The following is a 16,035-nucleotide window of genomic DNA, read 5'->3' as shown; positions in this document are numbered from 1 at the left end:
CTTTTGGGATAGGGTATTTGCCTCCTCTCAACCAAATTTTAAAATAATTTAGAAATCAAAGTTGTAATAATTTTGCGTTACAAAAAGAATATTATATATTACAACATTATAAGCTATTACAACGCAGCATTAAAAATTTATGCAAGTTTCGTCACTTGCAATACCTTTTTGTGAGTCACAACACCTGCGGTATGTGTTTTGTAAATTTCATCATTTGCGATACCGTTTTGCAAGTCACAACACCTGCAGTATCTATTTCACAAGTTTCATCACTTACGATACCTTTTTGAAAGTTACAACACCTGCGGTATCTATTTTGGAAGTTTTATCACTTGCCTTATATTTTTGCAAGTCACAACACCTGCGAAATCTTTTTTGGCATTATTAAACATAAAAACTGTGAAAATAGTACTCATTAAGACTATCAAAAAATAACATACATTAGTATTAAGAAAATATTAATTCTCCTGAAACAACATCAGCAGCAAGCTGGAATTTTTTTATGCAATAATCAACAGCTACAGAATCCGTTTTATCTTAGTTCCAGTAAGAAATAGAATAAATTCTGTTTTTTCAGGCACTCCTCTTATCATTTATAAAGATTGGTTTGCTCATGCCAAACCATTATTATTTCAAATAAAAGTTCCTAATATTTATCAGCTGAATATTTTTAATATACTTTGCTTTATGTACAAATGTAAAACCAACACATCTCCTGTTTCTTTTCATTATCTATATACCTTAAAAAATAAAAATAAATATAACTTTAGAAATGATAACCTAATTCGGCAACCTTTTTCTCAAACTAATTTTGGAAAGTCATGTATTTCATTTCGAGGAGCTTTTGTTTGGAACAATATAGTTTTGAAAAATTTTGATTTTTCACATGAATGAAATTATCTTTCGTTCAATAAAAAACTAAAAGAAATTATTTTATCTTTTGAAGACATATTTTTATATTTTTAAATTCTTCTGAAAATGAATACAAAGCTTATTACATAAGGTAATATATAATAGTACATCTGATCCATATCTTAGGTGTTTATGAAAACAGTACTTTTTAAAATATTTTTGTATTTAAATTTAAAAAAAAGAATTTCATTATTTCAATTTTATTTATATATTCTTTCGAAATTTATGTTCTCGCTGATCATTACTACGGAAGTAGTAATGATCAGCGAGAACATAATTACAATAACCACAAATTACTTCTCCATTTAATAAGATCTACTGCGCTCGGTTTCTTACAAACTGTGACCAACTGCCTCTTTCCTTTAACCAGTATAGTACAGTAGGGCTATCAATCCAATTAAAAACTTTACTAATGTTATACTTGACTAATTTTTTCCTGACATGGTTCATCAACTTGCTTAAGGTATGTGCAGCTACTAGCTCGAGTCTTGGAATACTTAGATCCTTTGGTGCAATCCGTGCTTTTGCTACAAGTAAGCTGCTTGTTTTCGAATTTTGGTGGCTCGTTACAACATAGATGCATGTACATACTGCCACATGTGTACTAAATCCCAATATGTCAAAAACACTGTTGATTGCGGATAGAATTTTTCTTTTAGTTAAAATTTATTTATTTCCGTTTTTGATGCAAGTAGTAAATTCAATTGACAATTGATCCGTTTCCTTGTTCCAAGAATGTCTAAGTGTTTTTGTTGATTTGACTTCAACATTATTTTCCAATTTTCTGACGTTGCTATGCCATTTGTAAAATTGAAATCCAGCTTCGTTCAAGATTTGTGTTGATTCATATTTAAACCTAATGAGTTCTTCCTCCATTTTCCACCCGCTTGCAGATCATCGATATAAGTATCTTCTTCCAAAGCAACCACTGCACAGTGGGCCAGAATTCACTTTTACTGGACAAAATTCATAACCAATTTAATATTAGGGCTATATTGACTAAAATTAGGATGAGTAATAATATGATGTCTGCGCTTCTTATGATACTTCTCTATGGATACTTAATTTCGGATAGCAAAAATCTAGTTTTGGTATTTGTAGATATTTTTACGAGTGCTATGTTAACCAAATTTTATATAAGTACCAATATGAGGTCGCGCTTTTTAAAAACGTGAATATATTTTTTATTTAGTTGCTATGGATACCTACTTTTGCTTAGCAGCAACTAACTTTTATTAGTTGCATATGTTTTATTTGCGCTATGTACACTATTTATTTTATTTCTAGTACATATATATTTAGCACCTGTTTTATTATGAAACCCTTGCTCGTGAAAAGCAAAACTTATTTAAGTTTAATATGATTAACTAGTGTTATTACACGTGCTATTTATTACACGTTGCTAGATAAACTTGTTTTCCTGTAGAAATAAACAGTATTCTAGCTTAATTAATTAGTTTTTCTAATTAACAGATTTTACGAGCGTCGACAGAATTTTTAAAATTTGTATGTTTATATTGTTCCCATGCATTCACAATCATCAAAAATCTTTGACAATGTAATCTATAAGTAGTACAAGCTTAGCAAACAATAATTCACAAGAATTTGAAGTTGACAAAGTTGCAACTTTGCTTTGTTTTTAATGATGATTCTTGAAATAATAATGTAGGTCTGCCGAGTTGTTTATTTTTACTATCCTTTATTAATGTGGTATTAAAATCATTTTCAAGCCAAGCTGAATTCTTTATAATAAACCTTGCACCGGTTAGTTTACTTTGAATTCATCTCTTAACATAATCAAAATAAATAAACGAAAGACTGTTGAGTCAAATAAATTAGTGAACTTTGCTTCTTGTGACACTCATGAAGCCTTAATAAAAACAGCATTTCAACATCTAAAATGAATAGCCACAACCAAAGCAACCAAAATAGATTATTAAATCAATTTGGTTTGACAAGCGCTAAATAAATAAGAACAAAATTTAAATTAGGATATATATATATATATATATATATATATATATATATATATATATATATATATATATATATATATATATATATTATTGTTCAGTAATACGTTTTGTATGACTAAGACCGTATTATATGTTTTCCACGTTTTTTAAAATTTTGTGCAAATAAAAATTTTTGAGCGCAATTACAGATTTTTTGTTAGGTAAAAGAGTTCAAACGTAAAACCTAAGTGGCGCCTAGTGGCAGCCAGATTTATGAAATTATTAAACCAAACATATATAAGCTTTAAAATATCTGAGTATAAAAGCAAGATGTAGTAATAAAAAAAATATATTGTCAATTAAAAGCAAAAGTTAGACATTAAAATATGACAAATTAAGCATATTTAAATTTGCTATAAATATGTTAATTACATACCAATTTTAGTCTAACAACTTTTAAAATCTAGATAATATACAGAGTTATAATATTTTAAAAAGCGCAATATTTTATGTAAATTTTATTTATTTCCATCGATTTTTTAAACCACATTTTTTTTTTCTAATTTACATTTGCGTCTACTTCAACCGCAGCATTAGTATATTCATTAAAACTTTAAGTGTAAATAAACGGTTTTAAATTGTTTTATAATGTCTTTATATAGGTTCGACACCATTTAGGCATCAAAATTCTGATTTTGGTTTTTATACTTTTGTCCATTCACTGGCCCACTGTGCACTGTTTTTGGATACATATCCTTGTGTTTTAAGGACTTGAACTGAAACCAAAAATTACCCTTATAAATTGTAACTCCATTAATTTCTTTTTCTTTAAGTCTTCATACCCAGGGCCGTAGCCAGCTTGAGCGGCCCCGGTAAAAGAAGTCGCACCGGGCCCCTCACCTAAAACTAACTATATTATAATTTTTACTTCATTCATTTTTTAATTTATTCATATATAAATATAAAATACATAATTTAAAATAACTTTTCGCGCTTTTTTGTTTGCGAATTCTTCAATGACGGTGTCAAAATTAAGTTCTTTAGCCAATTCACGTTCAATACAGAGTCTTGCTAGATCATTCAAGCGTTTTTGTCCCATTGTGGATCTATTTTGATTTTTAAATCGTGAGAGGCAACTAAATGATCTTTCTGCCTCAGCAACGGTAACTGGAAAGCAACAGAATATGCGCAACATTATAGTTAAATATGGAAACAACTTGTCGATTTCTAATTTACAAATTTCGTTTAGTAAATTCAATGGCGTTAAATTTATAGCAACAAAATTAGTCGTGTAAATGGACTTCAAATGCAAAATTTCATCAACTATCGTTATTGATATCCTTCTCGTATTTTTCTTATAAGATTTTAGCCTTTCTGACAACATCTATTTCTTCGAGTTTGTTGAATGTCCACTAGATGTCAAAAGTATCGCATATTTTTTGAACTGCTTCAAATCTAGTTGAAATTTATCGAAAAAAGCGACCGATAATCACATTAAACACATTTTTTCTAAATTTCTGTTCAGGAGTTTCAGTCGAAGTTCCATTGTTAAAATTTTTAAAATATTTCTTATCGTGTTTCCAATTGTAACTTTTCTTAAAGGTAGAAACTAAATTACAATTTTTAGCTGCAGTCTTTGCTAATCCCATAAATTTCTGACCTTTTTTAAATCTTTCAATAGACTTTTAATATTTAGCAATTCAGTTGAGAATGTGATTTCGCGATTTTGCTAAATTAAATTGACATTATTTAATTTTGTCAAAATTTCGAGAAAAAAAACTGTCACTAAGGGGCCCGAAATAATAAAAAGTTATAAGATATGTTGATTTATTGATTATAATTTTCATCTTTCCTAAATTATCCACTATACCCGGCTCCTCAAAGGCCCGGGCCTGGTGAATTTGTATAGAGACGCATAACGATTTTGTTCACACAAAATTAATCGATATGCACCTCTATCCATTTCGTTAATTTAAATTTGTAAAAATGCTCTCGTAATGTTGGCTAAAACGCAGAGTTTGTTCATCGAACTTCGTATTAGAATGTTAAATATTAGGGGTTGTAGCGATGGTCCCACTTCCAGGCAATCGTTTAATTAAGGTGATTGAGCATCTTTTTTTGCTGAATAATTATAAACAACTCGCATTTTTGTTGACTAAGCATTTTCCTTGATTACAGCTTGATGAGGAATGTAGTGAACAATTTCTCTCGTAGGTTTTTCTGGCACTGTTTCCAGTATTCCCTCTCTGATCTTTTCCATCATTATTTCATTATACTTCTCTAGTTTGTTAAGTTTTTCCATTCGAATTGTTGTTCTTTTTAATCTTTTAATAGCCAGATCCCTGTTGTTTGGCAGTTTAAAAATATCTTTTTTTCCAAGGCATTCTAGTTTCTTAATAACATTCGTTTGTTTTGTGTAGCAATGAAAAAACCCTTTTCAATACCATAACTTAATTCAATAAAAAACCCTTTTCAATACCACGTGTTCAATAAAAAACCCTTTTCAATACCATAACTTTATTCCATTTGTCTTCCAGAAAGAGTCCATCCAAACATAGCTAATTCAGCTCCAGGATTTTTATCCGGATTTTTTCTGAGAACCACCCGCTCGGTAGTTTTTATTCATTGATAATCAGCAGCACCAAGTATTATTTGAACAGGTTGTATTTCATCACCTTCTCCATTATTGCTAAATTTCAGTCTCCTCAGTGTCACAGTTCGCCTTTTTACTTCCTTGATCATTGGATTGGGTAAGAAGGTCAGTATTTCTATTCTGCTTTGATGCATTCAATCTTGATGCAAAATTCCGGTATTGTAATTGATTCTAGCGTAACATTATATATTTCCACACGCTTGTTTACCGCTCCATATAGTTGTTCAATGGTTTTATGTTATCTTCGTATAGGTTTTAACTTCGGTTTTGTTATCAAGTTTGTACATATATAAGAATTTCCTGCACCCGTATGTAACATTATCCGTGCTTTTTCACCCTTTATCTTTGCCATTACTGTCGGGTGAACAGTTGTACTTGCATTTTTTTTATTTTTATTTTTTATGTCGTCATTAAAAAAAAGAATACAATGCCGTTTTATATAAATAAAATTTACATGACCGGGGCTAAAAGAAGACAAAATTTGCCTTATCACTACGCTCCGACGTGCTTTCATCAGCAAGCGTGTACAATCATTAAAATGTAAACATAAAATTACTTTGTACGATATAAAAAATAAATACAAATTTTACAAGTATGTTAAGATCAGTAACTAAAAAAAGAAAATCGTAAAAAAAATAAAAAAAAATTTTTTTTTTTTTTTTTTTTAAATATATATTTGCTGTTTATATAATAAGAAAATATAGTTACAAAGAAACATTTACATACAAAAAAAGTTGATTTATAAAAAACAGGCAGGGGCTCAAAGAAGATATGGATGACTAAAGTCACCACAATCTTTTCATAGAGCCCCTATGTGGGCTTTACAAGTTTAAAATAGAATAAGATTGTTAAAAATACTATGTACAGTTCCAATATAATAAAAAGATAAAAACTTTCATAAATATTTACATTTAAAGAAAGAAAGTAAATAGTATCAATATAATTTTAACGATAGTCATTTAAAATACTGACAAATTATTTTAAAGATAAAAATAAGAGACAATCAAACAAAAAAAATAAAAATAGAAAAAACTAAGAATAATGGAATTCGATGTTCATTTAGAAAAATTAAAAAATTATTTATAATTTTTAAAAATTTCATTTTTTATTAGAAACTTAAAGGAGTTTAGTGATTTTACCGTATTTAAATGTTTAGTTTTTTGAAATGTGTTCCATAGTTTCGGTCCACGGTATGCTATTCCATATTCAGAATACTTGCTCCTAATTCTAGGCAATTTATAAGTATTCCATTGATTTATTCTAAGAGAGTAATTATTGTTAACATTTTTTGTAAATTTATTATTAAAGGTTTTTGGAATCAGGCTGTTATTATATTTATACATAAAAATTAAGTGTTGGTAAATATTAACTTCATATATACTCATCATTTGCATGTCTTTCATTAGTGGTTTTGCATGTTCATATTTTTTTTTTGTTTTTTGTTTTTGTTTTTTTTTTTTTTTTTTTTTTGTTTTTTTGTTTTTTTTTGTTTTTTTTTGATAATAAGATTTTTTTGATAATAACATTTTTGATAATAACTTTGATAATAATAATTACACCTAAAAATTAAAAATAAGTTAATACAGTCGACTCTCGATATCTCGAACACTAAGGGGACCGGAAAATAAGTTCGAGATATCGACAGTTCGAGATATCAAGAAAAGGGTTGAAAATAAATAAAAATCTGTTATCTGATATTGCTTTAAATTATCCATCTTTTCCATCTTCATTAAATCCTCAAGTTTTAGTGCTAGGGATTGTATTTCATTTCCGTATTTTGAGCTGTATAGCGAAGCATTTTGAATTGTTTCGAAAGCAATTTCTAATTGAATATCAGATGGGCGTGGCGGGGCTTCGACGTCAATAGCTTCGTCAACGCTATCTTCAACTTCATTATCGTCGTTTTCAAAATTAGGGTCTAAAATCTAAGCAATGATTTCAGCATCAGTAGCAAGTGAACTGGTGGTTACTACATCGCAATCTAAACCAATGTAAGATTCCGCTGAGAGATCTTCTTGGACGGCACGAGGATCTAACTCTCGCAAACGGTTAAATTCTTCTGTCAAAAATTTAAAAGAATGATCATCATCAGCTTCTTTTTTAAAGCAGTTGATGACAGTCTCCTTCGACACAGCATTCCACGAAGAAACAAGATCTTTCATTGCTTGAAGTATAGAAATTTTTGGCATGGGTTCGTTATTATCGACAGCCTTGATACACAAACGCACAATTTTGTGACGATAATAAGCTTTAAGACTTCGAATTACGCCTTGATCCATGGGCTGAAGGACAGATGTGGTGTTAGGGAGGAAAAATATTAGGTTGATGTTGCTTAGCCCTTCAATGTGTGGGTGGGCAGAACAGTTATCCACCAGGAGTGCTACTTTCCTGTCTTGAGCACGAAAAAATGAGTCAAGTTTCATTACCCATTCTGTAAAAAGGTCTCCGGTCATCCAACTTTTTAGCTGATTTTTATATGTGCAAGGAAGTTGTTTAATGTGCTTAAAACACCGTGGGTTTTTAGATTTTCCAATAACAAACATAGGTAATTTTTCTCGAGTTGCACTCCCTGCTGCTATGCCTGTTAGTCTGACTTTACTATTTTTTCCCCCAAAACATTTTTCTCGTGATAAATGGTATGTTTTGTTTGGTAGGCACTGGTAAAATAGTCCAAACTCATCGGCATTGAAAATGTTTTCAAGCTTGTAATTCAAAAGCAATGTTGAAAGTGTAGTTTCATTCCACGAAGCAGTCATATTATTCGTCACGGCGGCACTTTCGCCTGAGATTATTTTAAAGCTGATGCCGTTCCTAAAAATAGGAACAGAATAATTGAATTTTAATTACACGTTTAAAAAACTAAATAAATTAAATATAAACAGATACATGTTATTTGTTTATATTAAAATTGAACAAGATTTGACAAAATTTAACTGACCTTTCTTTCCAATTATGAAACCAACAATCAGATGCTTTAAAATCCGACTCTCCTAATGCTTCTGCGAATTTTAGTGCCTTTTCTTTTAGTATGGTACCATCAATTGGTGCTTGTTGACTTCTTTTTGCAACGAACCACGTGTATATGGCCTTGTCTACATTTTTGAAATTACCACTACGAAGTTTCTTCCGTTTAGATTTTGTGCCATTTTTTTCCAGTGAGGTTAATAACTTGGTTTTATTTTTAATCCAGGTTGATAATGTGTTCTTTGGGACTCCATACTTTTTGGCAACCTCTTTGTTAGACATCCCAGTCTCTAGGTCTTTTAATGCCTTGCATTTTTCTATTATAGATTTGTTCGTGAGTTTTCGTTTAACGAGCGGCATGTTGCTGCGTTTGACAAAAAGAATAAATTATATATTAAAACTTTTCAGAAATTCGATTCTTAAAAAAAATCGAATTTAAAAATCGAATTAAAAATTTTTTTTTTTCGAAAATTGGAATTTAAAAAAATTAAATTTTATTAAAACATTTTTGAAAAAAAAAATGTTGAAAAGTTCGAGATAACGAGGGAAAATTGCCCTGTGGACCGAAAATATTGTTCGAGATACCAAAAAGTTCGAGATAATAAGGTTCGAGATATCGAGAGGATTTTAGCCTAAACTAGTACGTTATGTCCATGGGACCGCTAAAAAAGTTCGAGATACTCAAAAGTTCGAGATATCAAGTATTCGAGATATCGAGAGTCGACTGTAGAAGAATTTAAGGAAAATTTAAATTAAAGACCAGTTAATAAGATAGGTGTTAAAAAAGAAAAAAGAAAAAAAAAGACGACGAAGTAAAGAATCTAAATAAAAATTTAATTTATTAACATCGTTAAGAAGTTTTTGTTTTAGCTTTTGTTTGAATAGAGAAAGCGAAGAACAATTTTTCAGCTGGTTATTTAACAAAGTGTTCCATAGTTTAGGACCGCTGATGGCAATAGAAAATTTTGTAACCAAATAGTGCATTTTAGGTTGCTCATAATTGTAATTTGAAAACCTTGTAGGGTACTCGTGGTTAATTTTATTGAAAAGTGTATTAAATATTATAGGAGTTAATTTATTATGAAATTTGTACATAAATATAAGAATTTGATAAAGGTCTCTCCATGTCATAGTCCGGTAGAATTTCACCAAAAAAGGGGTCAACCTAGAAAAAATTATTATAAAGACATGTTACATATCGTTGGAAAGCTTATTATTTCCTCTTTAAAATGGGTAATTGGTATTTTTTTTTATTTTGGGGAAAAAAAGTTATGACGTCACAAAGATTAGGAGTAAAATACGAAATTTTAAACGTTGCTGATAAATTTTAAGTATGCTGTACAATAAGTTGCGTTGTAACTATAATAACACTTATATTTAAATAATATAAAAGTGTTGAGTATATATATATATTTTTTGTTACTAGAAACATGGCTTTCGGAGCCGCGGGGGCCACAGCCCCCCAAAGGACCTTTTTTGAATTTTGCAAGAGGAATTTTTTTGATTTTTTGTTTGTTTTTGTCAAATATTTTTGTTAAACTTTGTTTCTGTAAGTAAAAATGGGTAGAGGGAATAAAAATTCCTTGTTCTACATTTCGAATTTTAAAGTTATTAGAATGTAATATTCTTTTTGTATTCGAAATGTAATCGAATTTTTTTGGCAATATTTATCAAAAACTTTTTAATAAATTATTTATCTTAGTGTTTATAATTATGTAATGATTTGCTATTTTCAGATTTTAATATAAATTATCTGATCTTGTAAGTGATAATAAAACTAGTTCTGAAACTGAAAAATTATGGACTTAAAAAATGAATCCTCTGTATGTGCATTGTGTGGTAAAATGAAATTAGAAGGAGATTCGTTGAGCCAAGTGGGGGCAAGATTTGGAAGGAATTTTGATAACCAAGGAGCTCTTGGAAAATTAATTGAATGTGCTTTAAAATTGGGTTTAAATGTATTGGTAAATGAACTGAATAAAAAACAAGAGACAGGAGAAAAGGTTTTTATTCACTCATCGTGTCGAACTAAATTAAGAAACCAATCAAAATCAATTAAACGATCACAAGCATCGATGGAAACTCCTATTGAAAGAAAACGTTTTTTTTAATTTTAAAGAGCAATGTTTTTATTGTGGAAATATGTGCACACTTGACAGTCGCCATCCTGAGAGAAATAATTTCATAGAAGTAAGAACAAAATCATCAAAAATTTATCATGCAACTCTAGAATTATGCAACGAACGTAACGATTTTTTATCTAAAACAGTTGAAGCTAGACTTTTGAATATAAATGATCTTGTAGCTGTTGAAGCACGATATCACATCTATTGTCGTGCAAAATTTGAAAAACCTATTACTACATCAAGCTGTGGAAGACCAACATCAACAGAAAAGCTTACTGTCTTTAATGCAGCATGCATAAAACTTGAGAAAGATATTGATCTATACACAGCCTCTGAGTTTTACGAGATGATGCAAACATTAGGAGAAGAAATATATTCCCTTAAAATGACGCAAAATAAATTAAAAGAAAAATACGGAGATTCTATGCAATTAGTCTCGCGACAAGGTAAAAGTAATGTAATTATACTGGACAGATTTAGACATATATTATGCGAAAACTGGTACACCAGAAAAAAACACAATGCAGAGGACGAAAAAATCAGAGTTATAACTGCAGCAGCAAAATTATTGAGTGATTATATAAAGAATTTTGACCATGATGTAAAAACGTATCCTTTAATAGAAGATGTAACTAACAATGAAAACACCTGCATACCCTTATTGCTGAAGGTGTTTATCAGAGAACTAATTCCTGTGCCATTAAAACAAACGTCAATTTCACAAGCATTGTTTTCTGCAGTGAGGCCACAATCAATAATGCCAATGCAGTTAGGAGTAGCCGTTACCGTTGATAATGTACTTTCTTCCAAGTGGCTAAATGTTCTACTTGCTAAATTGGGTTTTGCATCAAGTTACGACGAGGTTTGTTTATTAAGTGATAATTTTATTTGTATTTGTTTTTTAAAAAAATTTTTACACATAACAATATAGAATACAAGAAAAACTAAATTTATTTAACAGATCATTCGTTACAAGCAGAACATAGTGAAACACGATAAAATTAACGATATACTTTGCCCTGAAGGTACAACATCTATTCAGTTTGTTGGGGATAACACAGATCATGATTTAGCAACAATTGATGGTAAAAATACACATCACGGATTAGGTTCCATATCAATTGCAAATGGAAATTTTATTGAGAACTCAAATAAGAAAAGATTGCCTAGGGATAAAAAAGATTATTGGTCCTACATAAACTTTGACAACCACATTACAATTTCTCAGTTTTACAGCTCTGACGTTCCGGTTTTATCTCAAATAAAATTTCAAGAATTTACAAAGGTATTTACTTGACTGGGGTTAAGAGGGATAGCGTTTCAAAAAATTAGTGTTCAAATTTCATGTACAGCTTTAAAATATAATAAAAACTTCTATAGATACAATTTATTTTGAGATTTTTGATGATATGAGACAATCATTAACTTTTAACTTTCTTTTATTTAAGGTTACTTTAAAGCCAAACCTTGTCGATATACTTTGGAACATGTCGCATATCTTTGAATTATAATGCCCAAGTTGGGCTGCCTACATGAGTCGTCAAGTTAAAAATGTTCTTCCTATTTCTAAAGTATCCATGCTTCCAGTAATCAACTTACCGGCAACTGATTTTAATGCTTTATATTCTTTGTTAAGTTTCGTTGTAATACAATCAGAAAAGCTAAAACTTGGAATGCCATGTGTTACATTTGATCAACAGCTTTATGTGAAAGCCTATGAAATTGCGGCTTCAAAGAAAATGAAAGTTTTTATTAGAATTGGTGGATTTCATCAGCTAATGAGTTTTCTTGTAGCTATTGGAACATTGATGGAAGGAAGTGGATTAAAAACTGCTCTTGAAACTGTTTACGCTTCCGCTTCAGTCAACCACATGTTTTCTGGAAAAGCAATTTCTCGAAGTCTTCGAGGCCATATGTTTGCTGCATCTTCTATCTTATCTATATTGCTGGAGGAAGTTTGGGTTGAACTAAGCGATGAAGAAAAAACTGAAATTAAATTAATGTACAGCTCAAATATGCATAACAAAAATGGCGACACTGACCTTGAAAAGAAGTTAATTCTATTATTTGAAAAAAAGCAAGAAGAATACATGGCAAAATCACGAACTGCAAAATTATGGCTAAACTATGTTCACTATATATTTATTGTACAAGAGTTTATTCGAGCGGAAAGAACTAGTAACTGGAACCTACATATTGTTACAACAAAATGTATGCTAAAACTACTTGCCTCAACAGGGCACAATAATTATACAAAATCATTACGTTTATATTTACAATCAGTGGATGAATTAGCATGCACTCACCCAGAAGTATATAAACAGTTCCTCAATGGAGAACATACAGTAAGGCGCACTTCAAAGAGTTGGTCTGGAATATGGACTGATTTATCAATAGAACAGATATTAATGAAATCGTTAAAGGGCAAAGGAGGAGTTGTTGGCAGAGAAATTACTGAAAATGTTTTACATGTTTGGACAAGTACAATGCATAGGTAAAAATAAAATTAAATACTTATTGTTTCGTTTACTTGGAATTTGCTAATAAAATAGATATTTCCAGCAAAAACTAAATGGGGCAAATATTTACAAATATAGAAATAATATTTTTTATCAAGGTGCGCTGAAATGACAGTAGCAATAAATTCATTAACCTCGCCAAGAAACTCAAGTAAAGAACACAAAGAACTTTGTGCGGGAAGGATTAGACGTGACTCTGAAGATTTTCAAAAAATTAAATCATGGTTTGATTCTCATAGCCCATTTGATGTAAGAGAACAACTTGAGGCTCTGGACTCAGGGCTTGTAGATGAGTTTAATCAGGTGACTTGTGATTGTTCGGAAAGCATTGGTGCATCAATACGGGCACAAATGAATGATATGACATACACAGAAGTATCCTTCAAAAGGAGTAATCAACTCAAAAATCTTCAAGGACTGTACTCAAATATTAAAGTCAACAATGAAAATATATCAGTTGATCCCTTGACATTGTTTTTGCGTTTATCAGTTATCGTTGAGAAAAAACCAGAAAAAGAAATTGAAGACTACTTTTACTATGAACTAACTTCGTTCCCTATGTCACTTTTTAAAGATGGTCTTATGCGCAATGCTCAAAAACACAAGCTGAAAAATTACCTAACAAAGCCAGTTATATCTATGCCATTTGCTCCTTATTCTTTAAAAGTTGCCGATGGTGGCGCTCTTTTATACTGCTGCGATTGGAACAAGGGTGAAATATTTGACAATATTTTTGAAAAGTACATCCAATTTCTTAATTACCTTAAAGTTAGTGTAGTAGTATTCGATGGATATGAAAATTCTACAAAAGACGCTACGCGTATAAAGCGTGGATCTTTATCACAATTTGCAGTTGAAATACATAAAAGCAATCCTTGTCCGTCTGATAGAAGTAAATTTTTCTCTAACTACGCCAACAAAAAATCATTTATCCGAATTCTAGAAGTTAGATTAAGAGAAAGAGGTTTTACTGTGTATGTGTGTCATTCTGACGCAGATACTACAATCGTTAAAATTGCACTTAACTTTTCCAAAACAGAGCCCGTCACAATATTTGCTGATGACAGCGATATTCTTTGCCTCTTATTACACCACTGTAAATCAGTTGAATCTTTACACAAAATATATTTAACAAGTATGACAAAAAGAGTTGATTGCCAGCGTGAATGTTATGACACTGATCAGATTATTGGCAGTACAGCAGAACATGTCATTAACAATATTCTTTTTGCGCACGCATTTACAGGTTGTGATACAACATCAGCAATTCACAATTTTGGAAAGACTTCAATTTTTAGATAGCTTGAAGCCAAAGACTTGTGCAATGCAGCAAATATTTTTTACCATGATGATAAATCGCCTGATGAGATTGGAAATGCATCAATTCGTTTCTTTCAGCTGCTACATTCCTCAACATCAAATCTACAACAAATACGAAAGCAAAAGTACGAGGAAATGATAAACTCAGATCGAGCTCACATAGACCCTTCTGTTCTTCCACCATCTCCTAGAGCTGCTTACTACCATGGATTGAGAGTATATCATCAAGTGCGTATTTGGAGATGTCTAAGTGAAATTGATCTTGACCCACTTAATTGGGGATGGAAATTAAATGGCTTTATGTACTCACCAATAGCGACAGATGAAAACGCAGGTCCAGAGGATATCCTAAAGGTTGTTCGATGTGGGTGTAAAAACTCCTGTTCGAGTCGATGTTCCTGCAGAAAGATGGGACTTCACTGCACTTCATCGTGTGCTACCTGTCACGGGATTAACTGTACAAATATTGAAAAAGTTGACGAAGAAAATGAACCAGCCCATGACCGTCACTTCTCAGATGTTTTTACATAAATTTTAATTTAATCAGAATAAGTAAGATAAACTTAATGCATAAAGATAAACTTCTTTGTAAATATTTTTTAACATGCTCTTGGTAACATTACAGAATAATTGCGTTTAACAGTATTTTATATATTTTGAATATATTTGTTTTGTAAACACATCTTTAAGTCAAATTTTCAAAAAATTGGCTAAAGTAGCGTCCCCCTCTGCCTTTATACCGTACTTTTAGTTATTATTATTTCGCTTTCAGTTCATTAAACCAACTACTAATACTTAGGAGTAATAAATATAAAAATATATTACATTTACTTGCTTAAATTATAAATTCTTTTAGTAAAAAAACGTCAATTTTGGTGCTTTTCTGCTAATCTTTATGACGTCACAACTTTTTTTCCCCAAAATAAAAAAAATTACCAATTACTCATTTAAAAGAGGAAAAAATAAGCTTTCCAACGATATATAACATGTCTTTATACTAATTTTTTCTAGGTTAAGACTAAATTCTACCGGACTATCAAGTTTTCGTCAAGTATCACTCCTAAAAACTTTAATGATGACTCTCTAATTATTTTAGAGTTACCAATATTAAGATTAGGAAGTTTTAATGGAATATTATCTTTATCGTGAATTCTATGAAAAAAAGTATACTTAGTTTTATTTAAATTTAATGACAATTTGTTTGCCTTAAACCATTCCGCTAGATTTAAGAGTTCATTGTTTACTATTTTAAATAAAAGGTTGACCTCTCCATTAGAATAAAATAAATTTGTGTCATCTGCAAATAAAACTGAATTTAAATTATTTGAAAACTTATGAAAATCGTTTACATAAATAAGGAATAACAGTGGACTCAGAATTGAGTCTTGGGGAACACCGCAAATTATAGTCAAGTAATCAGTTTTTTCTTCTTCGTGTGCTATGTATTGTTTTCTATTGCTTAGATAACTTTTGAGCCATTCTAAATATGTGCTTTTAATTCCATAACTTTCAAGTTTTTTTATCAGAATGCCATGGTCTACTGTATCAAAGGCTTTGCTAAGATCTATAAAAACTCCGAGGATAAA

General features: G+C 30.4%; 1 protein-coding gene across 1 annotated transcript; it reads right to left on the bottom strand.

The window, feature by feature from the left end:
* Window positions 1–7,208: 7,208 nt before the first annotated feature.
* LOC136090092 (tigger transposable element-derived protein 4-like) lies at window positions 7,209–8,887 on the bottom strand. The gene is made up of 2 exons (XM_065816197.1): window positions 8,459–8,887; window positions 7,209–8,331 (listed from the first exon to the last, which is right to left on the bottom strand). The coding sequence occupies exons 1-2, from the start codon at window positions 8,842–8,844 to the stop codon at window positions 7,446–7,448; spliced, it is 1,272 nt and encodes a 423-aa protein (XP_065672269.1). The 5' UTR covers window positions 8,845–8,887; the 3' UTR covers window positions 7,209–7,445.
* Between the last annotated feature and the right edge of the window lie 7,148 nt (window positions 8,888–16,035).

This window comes from Hydra vulgaris, chromosome 13 (genome assembly GCF_038396675.1).
Source record: "Hydra vulgaris chromosome 13, alternate assembly HydraT2T_AEP".
Classification (NCBI taxonomy): domain Eukaryota; kingdom Metazoa; phylum Cnidaria; class Hydrozoa; order Anthoathecata; family Hydridae; genus Hydra; species Hydra vulgaris.
The sequence above is the reverse complement of the archived record's forward strand: the minus strand, read 5'-3'. Positions and strand labels throughout refer to the sequence as shown.